We start from the raw sequence: 24,218 nt of genomic DNA on the forward strand, positions 1-24,218 counted from the left end.
GACCCAAATCTCTTAACTTCCCTCTTTAGTAGCTCAAAGTTAACATGGGAAATAGCTTCATGTCACAATAATGTCATTGATGACATACATTATTTCTGTTTCTATCACATCATTGAGCTAAATGTCAATCAGATATACTTTTCACACAAATATCATTACATGATATAGGTATATTAGCTATAGCCATGTTATTCAAATGTTGATGCTATTTGCATGACATCAGTGGTTTTCTGTGGATTTGAACAATGCTTGGGTGCACACTATTTTCAGTCAATGCAATTATGAGTTTATTGGTTACATTGGCGCATTGGTGTGAATTGCTATTAACAAGGATGATGCACTCAGGAATCAATAGTAACTCTCAAAATCGAACTCTCTCTAGAAGAGACTTATTTTATGTAGTTACGTCATATTTTGTTACATTGTTCTGCTTTTACATTTTCTAAAAATGTATTAAGCTATTGCTTTGTAAACATTAACACTGACATTTTAAACATTATTTTGACATTCACTTATTGGCGTAAATACCTTGACAAAGGTCAACACACACAATGTTTAAAATAATAATTAGATCATTTTTATTGTTTCCCAGTTTCACTGGGACTAAAGTAAAAAGGTACAGAAAGACAAAAGAGAAGATAAATACAAAGATAAAAAAAGTTTCCATTTTCCTCCATGCAAACCAGTGGAATCCTTCATAATAGCGCACCTCAACAACTTGTCTCTTCCACCTTGCAAAACACTTCTGTAACCTACACTATCCCTCTTAGTGAAATCATAATGTATCCAACTTTCTTGTGAAATACTTGTTTTCACACAAACAACATATAAACCAGAAACACAGAAAACATTGTGATCCAAATATAAAGTGTGAAAAAATAGAAACATTTCATTAGTTGAGCAAATAGTCTACTTTTTAATTAATTAAGTTTATAACGGTTCATTCATTAGGTCTAACTCAAAGGATGATTAAATTTCTTTTTAGTTTAAAAAGCGAAAAGCTTTTTTCCCTAGAACTCTATATTTATATTTAAAAAATACTAAAAACTGTTTTTTTTCTGTTTACTGTGTATTTAACGTGTCCTGAATATACAGTGCATAGATTAAAATCACGTAATGCCACTTGAGTAATTAAATTTTCTTACATAGACTGGACAAAAAAACTACCTGCAACAATGTTTTGGCTTGCAACAAGGACAACACACAATCTTAAAATAAAGCTTATTATATACAAACTGTACTTCTTAAAACAGCTCATTTTCAGTACATTCATCGTTGCCCATCGACATTCTCAGTGAATTGCTCTCTTAAACTAAGGGAGGAAACAGTGTGATTATGTATTAATGCGGTAGCACAAATTATTACACACAGATATGCACATTAACATAAAACGATACAGTTTGAGTACATAGAGTATAGTTCATGTTTTCACTCACTATTTTGAATAGACTGAATGGAAGATGTAACAGTCTAAACTGCAGTGGTTTTCACTACGTACAATTAATACACTTCCTAGAACAACTTTTTATCTTTACATTAGTGGTCCAATTCTGTGTCCTCCTCACCAACAAACAGGAGATAAGACACATTTCTTGCCTGAGTAAAACCTCAGTCTCAGCTCGGTATTCACAACATAACAGTGGAAGATGTACTAAAGGCAGTGTATTAAAAAAAAAAAAAAAACTAATAATGAATCAGAGCTTTAAAAACATACAGTACAGTAGACCTTGTGGAGAGGAGTCCGCGTTTACTTTTCCCTGTCGATGAACTGCAGGTGGATAGGGGCAGCAGGGCACAGTAGGCCATGAGTTTTGGCCGTGACATCAGCAGTGAGAGGAGACATGCTAATGTGGAATCTTTGAATGAGCTGCACAAAGAGCAAAAACACAGAGATGTCTATTAGATTATATGACTCACATGTGCATTCATAAGTGTGTTTATCTTGAAGCCACAGCTCTTAAGTGGCACAGCTTTGAGCTGGTATGCTTCCTCTGGCCACTGATGTTGGCAATTTCAAGAATATTCAGGTATTGTTTGAGCTGTTTGGGAGAAGTATTTGTAGTAGGTGGTTCTGCTAGCTCACTTGCACATGTAAGTAAGCATGTTGTGGAATATGGGTGTTGTTTAGTCTTTAGTAGTTATGCATCACCACTTACATACTGTTTTTGGTGAAGTTCTTTATCTTAGGTGTGCTGCATTTGTGTGTTGTTGTAGTATGTGAAAAAATATTAGAGTACCACTTTTCAAAACAAAGTGGTAGGTTACAAAGTGCTGTACAAACGGAAAGAGGTTAAAAAAACACTATGAGTACAACACAACATTAAAAAAGGAGAAAAAAGCATATCAATAATAAACAATTAGCAGCATCACAGCTCAATATGGAGAACGTGACTCAAGCATAAAAACCCTTAAAAAATGAAACACTCAAGCAGCATATTTTACTTTAAGAAGTCAGTAGGCTTAATGGATGGAGTTATGTATCATCAGTGTAAATGATAAAACACACAACCAAAGTAACAGATTAAGTACATAGATTTAGAACATATCGTATATAATGAAAATAGCATGGGTTCAAGAGTTGACCCCTAAGGCACCCCACAGGTTAAAGGAGCACAGGAGGATAATTTGTCATTGCAGACACCAGGAACTTCCATATTGTACATTAAAAGAAGAGTCCAACCAGCCAGGAGCACAATTTGGAAAAACACCCAAGTCTTAAGTTTTGCACCCATGGTGAGCTGAGCAAGGTGTGAATCATTTTGCTCTGTGTTCAAGTTATACCTCTAAAATAATAAAATGTTTACACGGATTGTTTTTTAAAGTTGCTGTGTTGTGTTGTCAGCTGCTAGAAATGTTCCATCACATTCTAGCATAGCAAAACTAAGTTATTAATTGTTGTCTTACACATGTGTTTGTTATTTCGTCTTATCTGATAAGTCTTTAAATGTGTAGTGTGTAGTTGAAAATGCAGATGTTGGACTGTGGAAATTTTAAATATGTTTATATATTTGTGTCATGTGAGAGGTTTATTAATTAGTTATTCTTTGTTTTTGCAAATGTATAATACTGATTTCATCAGTATTATATAGTTAGTGTTTTTGTCAGTTATTTGTGTTGTAGAATGTGAAGATCTTAAGATCTAAATGTGAAAGATGTTAGAGTTGATTCTTCCTATTTTTCTACTCTTAATTGTTTGAAAATGCATATACTGCATTCTGGATCTGGCTTATTTGAATTGTTTTGTAAGCCCATCTGGGCTGGGCATTGTTGTATGCATGACACTATGATAAGAACTTTCATTCTTATAAGTTATTTATAAATGTGTTTGAAGCCAAGTGATTAATCCCCTACCCTTGTGAGAACTAGATGCATCTCTAACTCTGCTATTCTCCTGCCGATGCAGCTCCTGATGCCGTAGCCAAAAGGAATCGAGCCAAAGTTGTCGACACGATCTGTGGAATCTTTCCTTATCCAGCGATCCGGTCGGAAGTCTGAAGCGTCAGGGAAATTCTCTTCATCGAACGACGTTGAGTAGTGACAAAGAGCCAACTGAGTCTAACACAGCAGAGAATCAAAAAAAAAAGAAAGTGTCAGTTGTGTAATGAAAACAGCTGGGCTATTGTACATGCATGTGTACAGGCGAGAGAGGGAGAGAGAGATGTATGAGTAATGCAGGATCATGTTACATTTGGTTCCACTGTAATGTTTTTGGCTGACTCTTACGGTCACGCTTTTTCTGCAGCACATGCACACTCTAGAGGACTTGCATCTATTATGTCTCTATCAGTCGTACCCCTTTGGGGATGAAGTATCCGCCCACCACCAAGTCATCCTGGGTAATCCGTCCGTTGCCAGGGAGAACTGGAAAAAGCCTGCTCCCAGGGAGGGGTGCACAAAGACTGTTATTCAACAGCACTATACATTCATCTTCTCACAAAGTTAATAAGTGAAAAGCCACACAGAGTGAGATAATAAATGAATTTAAGATATGAGAACATATTAAATAGTCTTCTAAAATATTTCTGAGGTTTTACTTACAGTGCAAGGGAGAGCAAACACACACACACACAAAGACATCAACAGCTGGAGAAGAGGAGAGAAGAAAAGCTCAGAGTATAAATATCCATGTAGTGTGCACCTGAGAGTCTCTTTGACTAGCCCTCTGATGAGAGGCAGACGAGGGACATCAGCGGCTGAGGCAACTGTTCCAGGTCCAAGAGTCTGTGTCACTTCCGTAAAGATTTGCTGCTGTACATGAGGATGCCGCGCTAACAGGTAGCTGGCCCATGAAAGGGTGAAGGATGTCTAGGAGAACAGAAAAGAAAAAATGTTTGCATTCCTCTTGGAATGTGCAGTCTGTTGTTAATTTTCTCTTCTTGAATGAAATCTCTGTGGAGATGTTGTCATTTTTCTTGATGTTTTGCAACAGGTTTGACTGCTATGCAAGCTGATAGAAGAGATTCTGTGAGGTTGCGTAAGTGTTGGGAAACAGCAAGGGGCTTTGAGGGAGAGAGGGCTGATTCCACGTGCAGAGCAGACACTCGAGTCCACTCGACCAGCTGCACTCTCAGCCCTTTATCCCTCATCTTAAGTCACTCATCCATTCTCATCCAAATGTACCTTGATGCACTCAGTGGGCTGCACTTAACAGCACTCCAGTGTGTCAAATGCAATGAGGATACAAATAATAGAAAATAATCCTAATTAATTAGCTAATCACAGTAAATAAATGGGAATTTTAAACCACTTCCACCTCACTCTATTTCTATCTTTTCTGATATATTACTGCCTGATCTCACTGCTGCTTTACTCCACGCTATGGGTGGATTATGAGACAATGGGCCCCTGAACACAGATATGCAAAAGGCCCCAACAAGTCTCCCACATAGGAGAAAGACTTTTTGTTGCTGGTTTTGTTTTGTGTCTCCTTACAGTCAATATGCATATTTTGGTAATTTTGTATCTCTTTGTGGCTACTGGTTGTTTTTTGTTTCCTTGAAGGCATTTTAACGTCACTTCGTGTATTTTTTGGGTTGTTTTGTGTCTCTTTATAGTCATTTTGTGTCTCTCTGTGGTCATATGGTGTCTCTTTGCGGTCTTTTTGCTGTCTTTGGATGTCTCTTTGTGGCCCTATGTGTCTCTTTTTTAGTCATTTTGTTTTTTTGTCTTATGTGTCTATGTAGTCATTTTGTGATCTTTTTGTGTCTCTGTAGTAATTTTGAAACTTTTTTATAGACTTTTCATGTCTCTTTTTCATGGTCTTGTGCCTTCTTGTGGTCTCTTGTGCCTTTTATTAGTCTTTTGCATTTTTTATGTCTCTTTGTTGTCATCTTGCGTTGTACTGGCTTTGTGGTCTTATGTCTCTTTATAGTCATTTGGTGTCTACTTGCGCTCTTTTTGTATCTACTTGTGGTCTTATGTGTCTCTTTCCAGTCAGTTTTTTTCTTTTTTTGTCATTTTGTGTCTCTTTGGGGTAATTTTGTATATTTTTTGGCTATTTGAGATTCTTCCTGGTCAGTACGTGTTAATTTGAGTGACATTTTGCAGGTGAAGGCACATCTGCCTGGTGGGCCCATTCAGTAATCAATCCATGCTCTACACACACATTTCCCACAAATCTTGCGATATCATTTTGTCATCCTGACACACCCAGATCCTTTCAATTTCCTCTTTCCTTTCTGCAACCGCCTTACTAACTGTTCTAACTTGTCCTTTTTGTGACTCACACATCACTGACATTTTAATTTCAACAACGTGGGCAGATAAGCAAATTACTTGACAATGGGTGTCATCCCTCTCGTATTCACATCCTACCTGTACCATGTACTTAATAACCTCAACCCATATCTTACTACCTTTCATGGCATCCTGCCTATCTTCCCATCCGGCCTCTTCACTTTTCCACTCATGCATCTCATGGCATATATCGGTATCAGAGTGGCAGCCTTGTTTTTGCCAACATTTCAATGAATCAACTCAGTCAGTCTCAGGTCAGATCTCTAACTAATGATCAAAAGAGTCTCTATCCTTGTATAAGCCTCGCCATCCTTCTCACTGTACAGTCACCCACCTTCCTCTTCCCCCACTCTTCCTCTGATTCTTACTCCCACTCTGTCATCCTCCTTTCCCCATCTAATCAACTTGGAACTAATCATCCCCGGCTGGGACAGATGCTGGCAACACCTCAGACAAAGCAGAAGAGGAATCACATGACAAAAGCTCATCCAAAAACAGCTCTAAAAGGCTCAGGCCTCTCCCCTCTATCCACCACATCTTCTCTGTATTCTCTAAAATCCATCGTATTATAACCAGCTCCTCTTTCCTCCCCCTCTTATGACGCCAGCTCCCCAAACCATTGCAGTTTCATGACAGCGTCCTTATTTTTCAGCAGGCCCACCCCCTTATTCTCCCCCTTGTCTCACCTCTGCACAGTCTGTGCTATAACTCTGGCTGTGGCTAACGTGTCTTGACAGCTCTTGTGTGTGCTGAGTAAAAGGAAATGCACCACAGGGTCAGGTAATGGCTCAGCTTAGTTCACCCCCTGCCAGGACGTGGCCGTTGCAACAAGTTCAACAAAAACACACACACCCTTTTATCCCATGGCCCCCAGCTCAGAACAAAACACTCTACACCCATAATTATCATTAATCTGACAGAACCCAAAACAAATTAGGCAGTAACTGCGCACATGTACTTACAGTATGCACACAGATGCAGATGCGCTTACACACACTCATACCAGACAAGTGTGAAACATTTGGAAAATCATTTTAAGTGGGTACAATACCCACTTTTAGGGTTAAATATTATGAGTTTTATTTCAAATATTTTTGTGAAGATCTATAATTTTTTATCTGTTAAATTGTGTGGTGGGTGTCTGGTCTCATGGCGGGCCAATATGTGACCCAGGATCTTTATCCAATGTCCCTGCTCCCTTACAGTGTTTCCCATTTCTGTATTATTTAACCCTTTGAAACCTGAATCAACATCAGCTTTATTGTGTTGCCTTCAGACGCCTTTTACAAGCATTTAAACCACTGAAACGTTTGAAATTGATTTGATTTCTTTCAAAACATGGGGGAAAAGTCTTTCAGCAAAAATAGTTAAAGGTGACAAAAAAAGACCTCGGAATTGGCAAAAAAAAAAACCCCAAAAAACAAGAGAAAGAATCATTAGAAAATTATCAAAAAAAAGGGAAAAATGTCATTATATATTTAAAATAAGATGCCAGGTCATTTCCTGTCTTTGTTTATTGAAGTTTGTTTTTGTTGTTAACTTTTGGGTCATTTTTTGTAAGTTTTTACTTATTTTTTGCTAGTTTTTGGGTCATTTCTTGTTAAGTTGCCTTCTTTCATTGTTTCTGAAAGAAATAAATCCCATTTGCTCAGGTTTCAAAGTCTGATTAAAAGGTAAAAAATTCCTCCCAACAATGCTTCAATGACATTAACCCAACTGTCTAATTATTTGCAAGTGCCATCTAATTAAGTTCTAATGTGAAAACACATGAACACACAACACAGCTGTCTGGTGGAGGAGAAAAAAAAGACAAAAGCCCCCCGTGTAGATCTAACAGACAATGACAAATGACAAGAAACTAAATCTGAGTGAGAACAAGTTTGTCAGTGGGATACTGTGTAACCTCCCGATTCACTGCTCTGACCTGACGCTGGCACAGCTACACAGGCACTGATATGGCGCCAGAAACCCAACCCTTGAAACTCAAGACTGACTCAACACACACACACACACACACACACACACACACACACACACACAGAGGCAGACACACATGTGCAACTCCCAACTCCTTCACCTCCTGCTGAAGTTACACTCACTCTTAAAAGCCCACTCTGCACATATAACACACACACACACACACACACACACACACACACACACACACACACACACACACACACACACACACACACACCGTGTCGACTCCAGCCAGTAGCATCTCCGTCAAGTTGGCGTAGATCTCCTCCATGTTCATCTCCTTGGTGATAAGCATGTGTGTGAGCAGTCCCCCCTTCACCTCCTCTCCCCGCTCCAGCCGGGCCTTTATCTCTGTCAGCCTCTTATCAACATGAATGCGGCCTGGGATCAGACAGAGACAGAGAAGGTGGGATGAATGGAACGGGGGGAGGATGGGGCGGTGAAGGAAATTTAACCAAAAAAAAAAAAAAGAAAAAGGACAGGTTATGTAACAGAGGGACCCCTTACTCCCACAATCCCATGGTACAGCAGCAGAGATTTATATGCAAATCCACATTCCTTTCCATTGATGCCGGACAATGTATCCAAAAAAAGTTTGCAGTTGCTCAGCCTGACCTGAGGTGTAGTGCTCTAAAACTGACAAAAGCATTATCTAACATGTTTACACATCAAAAACTATTTATTATCATCTATTTTTAAAAGATTTGTATTGAAGAAAGCCAGTCTGCAAAGAAAAGGGATACTACTTACTACTTATCTCTATGCTGTGACATTTTTTAATTGTTTTAAATATCCTTTTATGATCTCTTTCTTTTGCACTTTGCCTAAGTGCTTTTGATGCTTTATGTGTTGCTGAAATTATCTATAGAAAATACATTGTATCGTTGCATTGACGCCTAAGAAAAAAAAGCAAATAATATTGTTTATGGGGCTTTTCAAAGTCTGACATATAATTTAAGCCCTCCAAGTCATTCAAGGAAAAAGGTCCGGAAACTCTTCAAGAGGCACTACAGCAATTGTGCCATTCGGTGTTCTCTTCAGTCTGAGAAAACAGTTGTATAATGTCTTTTACTGTGGAGAAGCTCAGTCAAGTCTGATGCAACTCCTGGTAATGGCTTTAGGGTTATCTTGGCTTGGGCTTAGAGACTATAAATTCATGGCAAAGCCACCAAAGCAGAACTGCAATGATAAAATGTTTATTTTCTAAATTAATTTTAAACTAATGTTATAATTGAATAATAGGATTGACTAAATTTTTAAAGAAAAAAACTTAAAACTCTCTGATTCCAGCTTCTTAAATGTTAAAATAGTATGGTTTATTTACTCCTCTATGACAGTTAACTGAATAACTTTGAGATGTGGAGAAAACAGGAGGATATCTGAGGATATCATCTTGGGCTTTAGGAAACACTGGTCGACATTTTTTTTCCCCACAATTTTCTATCATTTTATGCATCAACCAATTAATCAATTAATCAGTTTATCAGTCTGAGATTTTTTTTAAGAAAAAATGGTCTGATTCCAGCTTCAGTCTTTTTAAACGTCAATAACAGCTTAATTGACAATGAAAATAATCTTTAGTTGCAGCCCTGTTCCATAACATCCAGCATTTTTAGAGCTTGACACTAGGGATTACGAATCAGGATAACTCTGCATCAGTGTTTGTACACTATAAGGTATTTATGTGCCCCCATGGCTAAAAAAAAAAAATACAGCACTTACTGAATTTGAAGAGGCCGTCCCAGGAGAGACAGAACTCCTCCCACGGTTTGGGGAAAACAGGTCGGAGCCACTTGGGAATGGCACCAGCATACATGGTTGTCTTGAAGGAGCTGAACATGAGGTGCAGTGCACTGATGTAGTCTTGGGTTTCCTGGGGAATCTCATTTTCCAGACATCCTAGTCGGGACTCATATAAAATGGCTGCCACACCTGTGAAGACAAAGGCAGGAGAGACAGAGTTTCAGTAATCTTCTCTGTACATTTGTAAAGCTGTGATAATCTCTTCAGCCCCTCATCCACGCTACACCTGCACTGTTCTTTTCAAATCCATCCTGCCCAAATTTAAATTCCTTCACGACCAAACTTTGTATGATCTTCACCTACCTTCCATTGCGTATTTGAAGAAGAGGTCATTCACATTAAGGACAGTTGCTCCATCAGGCCCTTGGCTGCTCAGAATACAAAGTCTCTTGATCAAGTCATCAACCACTTGGTTCACATCATCAGAGAAAACGGCTACGTCACGGGGACGCATGATGAGCTGCCTGAGCACGCTCCGCATCTTCAACCAATCTTCTCCCTCACTGGAGAACAGGACACAAGAGAGACAAGGTGAAATAAAAAATGAAATAATGCGAGCCAGTCACAGACATACAGAGGAAACAGCCTTGTTTTTGTGAAGAATGATAGTGGTGAAACTGTTGAATTGAAAAACTGAAAATATTGATGCCAATGACTTTATAAATACAAAAGCACGACACGACTGTTGAGTACTAAAAAGGACATGCACATGTTTGGAAAGGTAGCCCAGACATCAGGTTTTGTGCTATGTGCATCCACATATGGAAAACTAAACTGATTATCCTGTCAACCCCCAAACTCATTTTTTTCAGGAGCTCCTTATCTAGACTCAAAGATCAAAGGTTGGAGGGGACTCACGCTGAGATGAGACCAGTGGAACGTCCTCTCATGTCTCTGTACTCCTTCCAGGACTCCATGTTAGCTCTCTGAGGGGCCACGCCCTCGGCCCTCAGCACCTCAGCCACCAGGTCACGGTCTGCCACAGACACTACTAGCTGGGGCCCAAAACGGGATTTGAAAATTTTGCCATATCTCTTCTTGTGCTCCATCTATAAAAGGCAGTGACACAATTTATATTAATTATGGAGAAAATTACGAGAAAATTTTACTTTATTACATTCACTTACATAATCAGAATGTAATGAAGTGTAGTGCATACTGGATATTAAATCTATGATTGACCTCAGAAATGTACATCTATTATACATTTTAAAAAATGCATTTTTGTTTTATAGGATTAAAGGAGATCAAATAATAGTACTAAAGTAATGGAATGCATTTCAGCAGATTTGTATTGTACGTCAGTGGAGTCTCTAAATCTACAGGCCTTACTAAAACATTTACTTACACAACATTCAAAATGAAGATGTCTTTTTGGTCTGAATGTTGAGTCACTAACAACGAATGACTATATTTAAATGTCAAAGGGTGTTTCTCATACAGCTGCACATGTAATGATGAATTTAAAACAAAGAGGGATGTGTCATCTGACTCAATCTTGCAAGATGTGGCATAATACTGAGAGTGTGTCACTATCAGTTTTACCACGCAAGACTGAGGACTTTGTGTCATGAGTGATTCTCCTGTTGATTTCCTATGTTAAGTGTCTGATCTCTCTCTCTCTCTCTCTTTTAAATTTTTTTTTCTCTCTAGACCACACCAAGATTATCAGATGCACCTTATAATTGTGAGAACACTGAGCTTTGTGACTCACTTGAAGACTATTGCAAAACCCTGGAGTGGAAAGCTCAGCGATCGAACTGCGAGTGCGCTTTTACGCAACGGTCTGTGCCATTTTACGCATAGGTAGCGAATTTGGCTGATGCTGACAGCACATCCGCTCTTTGCAACTGGTGGGCAACATGAATTAATCGCTTCATCTGTCAAATAACACGAAATAAAGCTCAAAGAATTACATATGTGAACAACATTACCTGAATTTCATGAATTCTGCTAAACCCGTCTCTCCAGAAGAACTCAATCAAATTTGCCAGGGTGCTCGGTCCAGGCATCTCCTTCAGGGTCATGATTCTGGGTTTCTCGCCAACATCCGCCGGTGTGATCAATCTTTCAGGAATGGCCTCTTCTCCAGCCGCGGAGATCCGAAAAGCTTCGCTGGCGGCTGATTTGTGCAAGGCGCGTAAAATGAAGAACAGCTGCGTGTTTAGCCGGTCGCCTTTTAAACTCCTCCAGCATGCTGTTGTAAAATGTTTTAGGATTGCCATGATTTGAAGACTTTTCGGTGTTTCCGTGCGCGACAACCTGAAATCTGACTGAGTCGTCTTGCAAAGTCTAAAAGTGGCAGAGTTCACATCTGCAAATGCATGTTCACGGCACGTGTAAACGCAGTCCTCCCTGTGTGGTAATGTAATATTAGATGGGATTGTATTATGGAAGACTTTTAAAGAGTCGCTTGTACAACCTCAGCAGTGGAAGAGGATTGGATGTTCGCTTCAAAAGAAGGGAGGGATAACTCTGTATTCGGATGTGGGCGTTTCTCCCTCCAAAAAAAAGCTGCTGGGTTCATTCTCCCATTGGAAGAGGAGTGCGTTACAACGTGCCAAAACACAGTTAACATCACACCAATCAATCAGCCCGCATGCACGCGTACTCCCCACCTCCAACACACACACACACACACACACACACACACACACACACACACATTGAATCCGCGTTAATGTGATTAACGTTACATGAAGGCAAACTGCATGTTGACATTAGTCACAGAACAAAGGAAAATCCATCCCAGTCTGGCTAACGTAAGATCGTGCACATCTATATTAAGACAGGCGATTTCACAAATCATTAGCGGTTTACACATGCAATAAGTGCTCACTGCTTTGTTAATGTTTAGCAGTTGTATTTTCATAAGTACTGATAGGCTGTGTACAATCAGTGGAGATGGATTGCAGAGAAAAGTTACCTAAGTCTGCAGCTCAGAAAGGAGATGTATGTAACAGCCCTCTTGAAGTTTCCAAAAGATAAATATAGGTGGCAGCTTATGTGAAATATTTGCACATTATCCTTGTACACACCTTAAGAAAGTTCTCATGCCAGGCTAAACTTTGGGGGATCATCTTACAAACCTAATAGACCTCAGAGAAATAAACTGAAAAAAAAAACCCCAAAAAAACAACTGACCACTTGCTTTTCTCTTAACAGCGTTTAATAACTTTTACTTTATATACTTAATTATATTAAATTAAAAAAAACAACTTTTGATACATAAGTACAGTAAATATGAGATACTTTAAGACTTTAAGTATAGCTTTATAGCCTTCATACACCACTGCAAAATATCAGTTGCTTCTCCGTCTATAATACTGCAATTACTTTTTTCTTAAACACTACATTGTTTTTGCTTACTAACAAAAATATCTTTTGTATACATTCAGCAAACTGGCATTCAGTAACCCAATGTTAGTTCTTCATGGTTCTCTCCTGCAACTTGATTGGCTGCTGTTTTGATTAATAAAAAGTGGATCTAGAGAATTAATTGCTGTCTTGCTGTCAATTAATAGCCTTATTGTTAGTTGATTTAACCCTTTAGAACCTAGTTAAACATATTTTTTCCTTTGCTGCATTCAGATGCCTCTCACCTGAGCAAATTGGTTTGACTTTATGGGTAAAATATGGGTAAAAAAGGCGAAGACTAATTTGGGAAGAAATGTCCCACAATATTGCAAGAAATAAGTAAAATGTGTCTAAGAAAATGACCTGAAAATTAGTTTAAATAATGGGGGAGAATTATTGATCAAAAACTAAGAAGAATGTCCAGAAAACTATAATCATAATCTATATCTATTTACCTATACTTATCTATATTTCTCTGTCTTGATCTCTCTCTCTCTCTCTCTATGTATATATATGTGTGTGTGTGTGTGTGTGTGTGTGTGTGTGTGTGTGTGTGTGTGTTCTGCTTATTTTCAGGTAATTTTCTGTAACCTTTTAGTCATTTCTTGCTATTTTGGGGCCATGTGTTGTTAAGTTGCTCGTTGTATTCTCCCCATGTATATAAACGAACTAAAACCATTTTGCTCATTTTCCATTGTGATGAATGTGCTTCAGTTGGATGGTCCATCCTCTCTCTTTTACTCCTAATCTAAACCGACACATGAATTTAAATTTACACCACGTCATTTTGCTTCTCCTTCAAAGCCAACAGACCTTAAGTCTCAGGGGGACACAAAATGGGGATTAAACAGATTGGGTCATAGACGGGGCCATTTAGAGGGTCACTGTGCCCTGTGCTCCAGTGAAGGTGGCCGGGCAGAGGTGGGTATTTTCCCACACTCACCACTTTGGCAGCTTACACAAGGCACCAGGCTGGATGTTGTTTCTGGAACGTCTTCAAGTCATCACCAAGCAGAGGAAGTAGCCCCCCAATCCCCCACCCCTCTCATCCCCGGCTTTTACTCGTGCCAAGTGCAAATAAAGCTCAGTTTTCCCTCTTTTCAGTCCTCAAGGGAGAAAAAAGCTTGCAGCTACACTTTCTTTACTCTGGCAAAACAAAATAATTTGGTCTATTGTGATGTATTGTCACTATTAACTGCTGCCAGGAATTACTAATGTCTACACTTAAGTTCTTCAATACTTTTACTTATTGATTTTGAAGGTGTCATGTTCCATTTTGCTGCACTGCATATAACAGACTCATTTTATTACTTATTATTAATTTCTTAATAATTTTTCTTTCAGCAATTTCTTGTAAGAAACATTTTTAGAAGGGATACACAATAATATCAGCAAGTCATGTCTATCAGCAGATATTGGCTCTAAAATGAAATATCAAAATCGGCCAGCATGCTTAGTATTTCTACCATTATCACAAATGGATTCTTTTTAAATTGACAAAGTGAAAAAGGACAAAACATCAACTCTAAGTTGGAGTATTTTTCTTATTTTGCCCAATCAATGAATATAACATACATTGAAAAACATTGTGTTTCCTGTCTCTATCTGGTGGGCCATCCCAATAAGAGTATACATAATACGATGTTTATTCCACTACAGAGGAGACTTGATGATTTTTACAATTAGGTGGTGACGAAATGTAAAGTTATTGATTGCCGTATTGGTTATTGGCCAAATGAGTTATATAATATCATGCATCCCTAATGTTTGGCCAAATTTGAATGAAGAAATTACACAACAAAACGTATCAGTGAAAATGAAAATCACCTGTGCTGTCAGCAAACAGATTATTGTCCACTCATTACGTTGGCTTAATTTACAATATTTTAATGTGGAAAATGAAGCCACTTACAAAATTTTTTACAAACACATCCTTAGTTTTGCTCCTCAGATCAGTGAATTACACACTAACAGCAGATAAGACACAGGTAATTCCATCTATCCATCATACTCTGGTCCACTGTCATCCCACGCACAGACATGTATGGTGGAATTTCGCATTTAATTTTGTAAAGGCCTGATTTTGCTTTTTAGCACAGACAGAGATAAAAAATAACACTTTTAAAGGCAAAGATTTTTTTTTTCCAATTTCAAGAGAGAGACACCACTTAGACAAAGATTTCACCTGAAAATGTCATGCATGTAAGTGCTCTAGGAAGCTGGAGCTGAGACTTTCACATGTATCACAATGAGCAATCGAGCCCCACTGGCATAATTCCCTGCACTCTTAACCAGATGCATAAGTAACATTAGCCGTCACTGTTGCTATCAGACACCAGGAGGAAGCTATCTACAGTCAGTCATCATTAGTTTCGGATAATATTCTGGTTCAAATTATCTCTGGTCATTGCTCTGCTCTCCAGACCAGCTGGACCATCTGAACCTGCTACTGGTAGCCTCCTGTTCAGTTTATCGTCTCCCTGTTGCTGCTGTCCCGAGTCTTCAGGTGTCATGGTTTGAGTCAGTGCATCTACTTTCTGAAGCGCTTGAATAGTGGATGCACGCTCTTGCTCATTGCGGACGCTTTGCTGCCTCGATTCTGATATTCCATGTAGACGGTGTCATCTGCACCTGACATGGAGCTCATGGTGCCTGTTCGCCTTGAGAACTGATGAGGAAGCAGGGAGAGAGAAAACAAGTAAGAATATTAGAATACACAATAGCAAAACTGTAAGCAAATACAGGGAATTATTTGTGCTTTCTGAGTCCAGGTTTAGAGAAAGAGCTCACCTTTGGTTGTCCGCCCACCTCCACCACCACTTCCTCCTCAGCATCCAGGTCTGAGGCAGCGAGGACCTTCTGGAGCAGCTGCTGTTGCTCTTCTCTTGTGGAGAACATTAAGTCCCCCTCCTCCATGCCTGCCAACTTTGTGATCACCTGTGAAACAAAAGGAGCATGATGACATCAAAATGGTATTTATAAATGGTCACAAGTGGTCAAAGGGTTAATAGATAATAGTCATTGTACAGGGTCTCTTAAGTGAGCAAGTGAGCATGTTGATGCAGTTCCTATCATGCGACTGGTGTGAAACCGGAAGAATACAAACTTCCAAGGGTGAAAAAAAAGATTAATTTATATGAATATGCCAACAAGGTCTAACAGGAACTGCAAGAGATTTGGTTGTGTAAGACCAAATTATGATTGGCTTCGTAAACGCTGCAATTTCTGCAACATACTTCTTACATCATGTCCTGTGTCCTGCATGCTCTACCCACGCGCCACCCTTTGCCTAAACAAAACGGAGCATTTCCTATGTGAGACCACATCTGACATGGACAATCTCTTTGTGTGTGCCACCTGTGGTAAAGCGCAACTCCGCAAAATGTCTTGACCAGATTCTTATAAACATTTTCCCCTTTTTCCTGAAAAACTGCCAGAAATGCATTAAAGAAACAGTTGCATTTTGTCTTGTAAATGAACTCTCCTTCCCCAACTAAAATTGTATAGATGTATATCTACAACAGACCAGGTTGTCTCCTGATGTACCTTTGTGAGTGGAAAATGCTTCTTCTGAAACCAGTTCATTTATTTGGTTCAACCTTTGACATGAGAGAATCACTCTCATATTTCTGTGTTGGTGAGTTCTGGACGGATTTACGATACACAGTCCAGCTAGACTGGATCTTATGAAACCAGACACTTGCGAAAAACATCATATTGTATCTATCTAGTCTGGGGCAGTTAAATAATGAACAAAGAAAATGTATTAATTATCAATTAACAATTAATTATTATTTATTAAATAAAGAAACAAACTTAACACTTTACTTAAATCATATTGTAGAAAACAAAATGGACCTTCAGCACCTTTAGATTCTGCGTATAGCGTGATCAAGCCTTCAGTGTGAGAGCTTATTCATATGAATGTGAGCCAAGAGTTCCTTGACAGAAATGCAGAATCTGGTGTACAAACATGGTGAAACTGTGTGGAGGTGATAAGATGCTGCAGGGGCAAACATACCTTAAAGCTGTATCCCTGGTCCACCAGGAACCTCTGCCTCTTGGTGGAGTAAGCCATCTCCTGGGTGTCCTGAGATACCAGCGAGTAAAAGTATGCATTGTACTCTTCTGCTACCATTCCTAGACGTGAGAGATAATAACTGTTTTAGTTCATGGATGGAGATAAGACAAAGCAGCAATGTCAGCATGTCAGGGTTCCCACATATTTCATGGACAGAATTTCAAAACTTTTCCATGACTTTTCTAAGACCCCAAATATTTTTTTTTCCTTGCTCCACTTGCCCTGCGTTTTACAAACATGTAAGACTGAAAAATAGTTTCAGTCTCCCCAAATGATGTGTTAATGATTTGTTGAATACTGAAAAATCCAATTTCAATTTCTGGCTGAGATAAATGGTGTTATTTTGGGAATTTTTAAAGAAAACATGCATTCCAATTCCATTTTCTAAAAAAAAAGAAAATCACTATTTTCATCACACAACACATTTCCAATATTTTTCCAAAACTTTCAATCATTTTTATTAATTCCATGACTTCTCCACACTTGAAAATGTGATTGTGAAATTACTTGACATTTCCAGGTCTTCCATGACCATGGGGACCCTGGCATGTGTCAAGCTTTTTTTTTTCTTTTTGTAGACTAACCTTTCTTGGCTCGTAACACTCTGCCCAGCCTCTGGGCCTCTTGTCTGCGAGATCCACCATGGGAGGAAATCTGGATCAGGACATTGGCTTCTGGCAAGTCAAATGAGGTGTCTCCAACCTGTTCGGTAGGAGGGATGTAGTCCAAATTTTTAGCTGTCTAGAAACACTGGTGTGGCTCCTACTGGCCGCAAGAGGGCACATGTTGCCTGAATGAGTGCAGTCCATATTACATACAGTAAATCAAAAATCGATCAATTGGTTTACCTTGGATATGAAAATGGTGTTGATTTTGGGGTTGTGTTTGAAGTTCTGTAAAATCTGCATTCTTTCCCCTTGAGAGGTTGGGCCATAGATGTACGGCCTTGGGAGGAATATGGGAGAGCAGATTTATATTTTAAAAAATGAAGAAATATGATTTAAAACATTTGAAAAGCTGCTCATTTTGTGAAAATAATTTACTTGTTTAGGCGAATGGCGTATTCCTTCAAGGCAAACACATTGTCAGCAAAGACGATGATCTTGTCGTTGCGCCGCTCGTGGAAGCGAATGAGAAACTGACAGGCGCGGAACTTATTGGGGTTCATTGTATAAAGCAGGATGCGCTTCTTCGTCTTAATGGCTACATATTCTCTGTAAAACTCTGGAGACATGGGGCACCACACCTGAAGCACAGACAAGAGAACACTGTTCAGAAAGCTTTGTAAATGTAAAACATGCTCACTTGTATGTGCTACATTTAAACTTGACTTGTCTGATCACCTAGTCATGTAATATTAGGTTTAAATAACCACAATGTTATGCTCTTTCAGATATCTTTGTTCACAAATAAATAACTTATTTCTTGGCTTCATCTCTGGGTACTGCACTAGAACATGTGAAACTCCAGCCCAAACAATTCAATGATCAACTTTTTTGCACGTGGCTCCACACAACGCTGCAAGCTGTCTGACTTTAATGACATAAGACAGTTCAGCATCTATCTTGTCACAAAGTCTGCACAAAAAAACAGGGTTAAATGATAAATCAGGAAGCAGATTCATTATGTTTTTGGAGCACTGAAGCAAAAAAGTTATGAGTCAAAATATTGAAAAAAAGAAGCAAAATATGGTAAAGAAACATAAACTACAAGAAAAAGAACCAAAATATCAGTCTGCACTTGCAGTTCATAGTCTACTAATTCTAAATAAAATATGTATGTTTCTTTATCTCAATTTATTGTATAATACTGGAAGACTCACCTCAGCACACTGGACTTTAGCAATGTAGCCATTATTCTGCAGTTCCATCCAGTTCGCCTCAAATAGTTTAGGCCCAATTAGGAAGTTCAGATCCACAATCTTGTCATCTTCTCTGACCAGTGTGGCCGTGAGACCCATTTTGCAGTGTGCCTGGACAATGGTCAGAACACGACGGAACATCTTGGCTACGGGGAAAGCACAGAATTAATATGTGAACACGTAGATTTATCTCACCAAAATATGCATCTACATTAGGCTTGGGCGGTATGTAACATTTCATACCTTCCTAAAATGTCACCAGGTTATACAGTATATGATGGTGAAAGTGTGCGGCTGTTCCAACAATTACCAGGTCTGGTTTGGTTGAAATAAATCCTTAATTCACCAAGTTTGATGTAAAAACATGCTGATATTTCCATGATCTCTCTCTGCTGTTGCTGGCTGTCGGCTGTTTACTGTCCTGTAACTTATCCTTCCACCACTAGGTGTTGCGTTTCAGCTCAGCTGCTTGTTGCACCAGTAGAGACTAGAGACTGAGGTCTGGTGGTGCGTGCTGGATCTACATCAAATGAGTCTAATAAAAAGAAGAGCACCTATATTTATGACATAATTGAAAAACATACCTTCAGGATTTCTAAATACCCTGATATACCATAATACCGCCCAAGCCTCGTCTACATCATGTGTCTATAATCCCACTGTATCCTTAAGTGTTACTTAAAATAATCTTTGCATAACATAGTTACACTGGAAGGCAATAATGACTTGATCTTGAAAAAAATATGCGCTGTAACAGCTCACCAGGGATTGTGTGCACCTCATCCAGGATAATGAGCCCCCACTCCTGGCTCCGCATCCACTCCATGACTCTCTCAGCCTCCCAGGAGCGCTTGGTGGTGTGACCCAGCATAGAGTAGGTGCTGATGGCCACCGAGCAGCCGATGGGCTTGTCCTTGGCGTCAGAGGTGAAGCGGCAGATCTGAGAGTCATCTATTGTGGACCACATCTTGAACTGAGCCTTCCACTGTTCGACTGACACTGAGGAGTTCCCCAACACGAGGCAGCGTTTACGAACAGTGCACGCTGCTGTCACGCCCACCAGAGATTTGCCCGCTCCTGCAATGCAAAGAGGAGATACAATATTGAGACATATGTGCTTTTTACACACAGGAATGATGCTACATAAAGATTACTAAATATAAGAGTCCTTTGTTTTACTTAGGCTTAGCAATTGTTTTGTAAAATTTTATATCATACATTATTATTTCTTGTTAAATTGATATAATTTTGCCATCTCAAGACTGTATTTGTATTGTGAAGAAAGACTTTATTTCAGCTGCAGTGAACCAGCTGTCTCACCGCAGGGCAGCACAATGACCCCAGAGCGAGCACGTCCGTTCCCAAACATCTTGCGCAGACTCTTTTCCTGGTAGGGGCGCAACACAGCAGTGGGCTTCAGGTCAATGTTGATGTCTGGGTTGACTGTATCATTGCGAAAGTCGTACTCTGCTAGGAGGGGGTACTCGAGCTGAATACAACGCTTCTGCAGCTCTTCAATCATCTCCTAAACCAGATCAGAGGAGAACAGCTCAGATCAGGGCATAAAATTTTGATTTTAAACATGGTACTCAATTTGAAATAAAGCCACAAAACATGATCATAAAGCTCTACAGTAATGTTAAGCATGTAGCAGTAAAAAAGCTAAAACAAAAAAAGAAATCAGTTGTGTACCTGGCGTATCTCAAAGGACACTGTCTGAGTCTCTTCCTCTTCTTCTTCTTCTTTATCCATCTGCTCATAGTAGCTGAAGATGTCCTCGGGGACCTGCTGGGTTGAAGCTTGTCCATCGCCAGGCTGCTGTGAGGTGGAAGTGCCCCCCCTTTCCTCAATAGTCTTGGAAATCTGTCAGAAAGAGACACAGAGGGACATTTGTTAGTTTCTGATGAGGGAAACAGTTCCATTTCTATGTAAGGGGGGCCCAACTCTCAGGTTTATTTCCAAAACTTGACTCGTTAATGCTTTTCGATTAGATGGTAGTATAATACTTAAATTAGAAAAAAATCCAAAAGCAAAGTGTCTACAGATAACAGAAGCTTAAATTCAATGTTTTAAGACTTTTTCTATACATTACATTCATAACAAAATTTAAGATTAATTTTTCTCCATTTGCCAACAGGTAAGTGCAAATGTGAAGTAAACAGACAGTATTAGGGTTCGTGGTAGGTTTAAAGGTTTGCAGCATCAGAAACTGGACTGTAAAGCAGGAGAGCTTGACTCATTTTGACAAAAAGAAATTACAAGATGGATAAATAAAATTAGATATAATGCTTGTGGCAGTTGAGACCTCAGAAATTAAAATATCATGTGCACAATCCCATTTTTAAGAGTAACCACACTGGTTGAAAATCTGTGTTGTGCTGCCATCTAGCAGTAGCTGCATGATCTGCCCCCAACCTGAGAAGTACAGCACATCAAAATGCATGATAGTGCTACGCTGCACTACACTCAGGTGTGATTTTGAGTGCAATGTTGGGTATTACCAAAAGTGTGACAAACTGTTTTAAATATTCAGGGGTCACACCAACAATACCTGTTATCCAGAGAAGTATTACAAGGGTGTTAGGAGAAACATGACACCATTTTTATCTTAACGACCTCCTCAGGTTTAAGCCTTAAGTCTTGTGACTTCACACAAAAACACATCTATGGGTTTAAAACATGTTTAAACTCATAGATAATTTTAAATTAAAACAATAATAAATGATTGTACATGTTTGTAAGTACAAAAGGAAGCTAGACAGCATACCGCTGACTTGCTGTGGATGACTTCAGTAATAAGCTCAGTGTCTGCTCCGTCTGCAGTGCGGAGACGACACTCACGGATCACGTTGTCCTGCAGAAGCCGCTGGATCACATCAGGGAAGGCACTCTCAACAAAATACCTGAGGTTTGACACACAGAACTCTTTAAGAACAGCACTGACATAATCATTAATGATGCAACGGCAGAGGGGATGGTTGTTTGAAATTACTTTACCTATTGTGCTTGAGCACCAGCTTGACTTTGCCGTAGCTCACCGTGCAGAGCTGTGAGAAGGAGAAAGATAAAATGCAGTGAAAAAATAAAATTTCACACACTATGACCTTAAAATCTCAAAAAACAAACAAACAACCAGATACTCTTTTTTCAGACCTTAATAAACTGCACAATTCCATCAGGCACAGATGTCTTGCTGAGTTTCTGCAGGTACTCCACAATATCAGAGGTCTGCAGCCCCACACTGACAGCTGCGTACAGGGAATAGGCCGTCAACTTGTACTCATGGATATGGTTAGGCCTGCACACAGGCTCTGCGATGGCCACCAGAAAATCCTGAGCATACTTGTACACTGGTGAGAAGGCTTCCAGAAAGATGTGTCCATCTGGAGCCTGGAGAAATACAGAAGAAATATAAAGAGACGTTTTTTTTTGTTTTTTTTTAATATTGTGTAAAATGGACCAGAAGTTTTTTAATTTAACTGTGATGAGTGAAGTGAGGAAATCAACAACAAAAAAATCAAAAACATGTCTTACCACCCAGAGGGGGCGTGCAGAGTGATCATTCTTCAGCAGCATCTGAAGACGGTAGTCTTTGGCTCCATATTCATCCAGTTTTGTACTGGACTCATCCACTTGTTTTCCTGCAGCAGCAGGTATTGCCTCCTGAGTGTCGTTACCCACCACTTCCTCTTCATCTTCCTCCTCCTCATAGAAACGCTTTCTGGACTTCTTGTCTGTAACCCGAAAGAAAACATTTTCAGTAATAGCTGTGGACAAATAGCAGACAGCAGAAATGCATCAATGAAATTTATCTTGTCTTATGATTTTAACGCATCACTCCCAGTATCACTATACAATGACTCTTTTAACGGACATATGAATGAATCTATTTATTTATTTTTAATATGCAAGATATAGGAAAATCATTCCTTTACCACAGCTTGCTCTGCTCTCTAACCAGTTTGCCTTTTTGCATCATATATGCAGTGGTGGTATGTAACTATGGCATTAACTCAAGTATAAATATGAAGTACATTAGTTTTATGCATTGGCTACTTTTACTTTAGTAGCCCATATTTTCCTGTCTAAACTTACTTTGACTTATGTGACATTTCACTGCAGGACTTTAACTTGTAACGGAGTATTTTCACAGTGCGGTTTTCCTACTTTTACATCAGTAAAGGAATTGCATACTTTTTCAACACTGCATGTATGGCAATAAACGATTAAAGCACATGTACATGCCCCTGTGTGTTAATGTGCTTAAAGACACTGTGTGCTTCATTACAAACGCATCTCAGTCAGTAAGTCAAAAGGTATATGCCCGATTCCTACGTTTTGAAATCATGTTTTACCATTCACAGCGTGATAAATACATCAGTTTCACCGTTTCAATGCAACTGCTCCCCTTCATATTTGAGCTAAATTTAGCTAACGGCTAACTAACTGTTAGGTTAAACCGTAGCATTAGCAACTCAACTCACCGCGATCTCCTTTATCCTTTTTACCCATTTTACAATTTTTTTCAATCGGTGATTAATTTCAAAACATGACAGACATATCTTTATAATCTATCCCCCAGGAAGTCCACAAAGATGGACTATGTGGTGTGATGCAAAAGTTGCTACGACACATTACCGGAGTGTCGAGGATGCTAACATATCATGGAAACATACTTCCGGTCCTACCCTTCAAAATAAAATATTGTTTACGGAAGATGGAAGAAAAAATTGGGAGTATTGCACTTCGTCAACACACAAGGTGTAGGTAATTGTAAATTAAAAAAATAAACAAACTAAAAAAAACAGAGGATCAATGTTATGGCAAATAGTCATATAAGAATAAAAAGCATGACTGTCCCAGCATACACTTTGTATAGGTCCATGGTAACAGTCTATAATAGCATCTGAGGGAATCTGACTATGGTTAAAGTTCCTTTAAACTCACATGGATAGTGTGGGAATCCAGATAAGAATAACTGATTTTAACCATAAGAGTGCTTTGCATGCATTTTTAGATTACCAGTCCATACCATGGACTTCTTCACAGTGTAAGCTGGGACAGTTGTTGCTTTTTATACTTTGTTATCTGATAAAGATTAATTTGAGAAGCACCACCAAACATATTGTAACTGAACACACAAGCTTGAACATGCATCGCTGGATGACAATTTTTTTTTGGGGGGGGGGGGGGTCAAATTTCTCTCTTTCCTTGGGGCTTGACCCCCGGTCCCCCGTAGAGATTATGTAAATGTAGCAAAGTGCAACTGATTACTAATAAATGAAATTAATTGGTGTAATTAATACACACCAGAAGTCTATATGACTGCATGTCAAATAGAGTAACAAGCAACAGTCCCAGGTATAGGCCTCAAAAGTAACCTTTCCAACACTGGCAATT

At 39.1% G+C, this 24,218-nt stretch overlaps 2 protein-coding genes across 2 annotated transcripts; both read right to left on the bottom strand.

Moving 5' to 3' along the window:
- Positions 1-554: 554 nt before the first annotated feature.
- On the bottom strand, positions 555-11,977 carry cyp27c1 (cytochrome P450, family 27, subfamily C, polypeptide 1). The gene is made up of 9 exons (XM_042492796.2): positions 11,454-11,977; positions 10,378-10,568; positions 9,823-10,022; positions 9,439-9,648; positions 7,934-8,097; positions 4,139-4,305; positions 3,794-3,872; positions 3,352-3,555; positions 555-1,867 (listed from the first exon to the last, which is right to left on the bottom strand). The coding sequence occupies exons 1-9, from the start codon at positions 11,742-11,744 to the stop codon at positions 1,748-1,750; spliced, it is 1,626 nt and encodes a 541-aa protein (XP_042348730.2). The 5' UTR covers positions 11,745-11,977; the 3' UTR covers positions 555-1,747.
- A 2,765-nt stretch (positions 11,978-14,742) lies between these two features.
- ercc3 (excision repair cross-complementation group 3) lies at positions 14,743-23,485 on the bottom strand. The gene is made up of 15 exons (XM_042492808.2): positions 23,303-23,485; positions 22,353-22,552; positions 21,972-22,208; positions 21,816-21,865; positions 21,586-21,721; positions 20,511-20,681; positions 20,139-20,343; positions 19,581-19,895; positions 18,780-18,964; positions 18,001-18,203; positions 17,806-17,902; positions 17,542-17,659; positions 16,898-17,016; positions 15,667-15,813; positions 14,743-15,544 (listed from the first exon to the last, which is right to left on the bottom strand). The coding sequence occupies exons 1-15, from the start codon at positions 23,328-23,330 to the stop codon at positions 15,407-15,409; spliced, it is 2,349 nt and encodes a 782-aa protein (XP_042348742.1). The 5' UTR covers positions 23,331-23,485; the 3' UTR covers positions 14,743-15,406.
- Between the last annotated feature and the right edge of the window lie 733 nt (positions 23,486-24,218).

The sequence above is a fragment of the Plectropomus leopardus genome, chromosome 1, assembly GCF_026936395.1.
Source record: "Plectropomus leopardus strain MGB_pleo_1.0 chromosome 1, ASM2693639v1, whole genome shotgun sequence".
In the NCBI taxonomy this organism is placed as follows: domain Eukaryota; kingdom Metazoa; phylum Chordata; class Actinopteri; order Perciformes; family Serranidae; genus Plectropomus; species Plectropomus leopardus.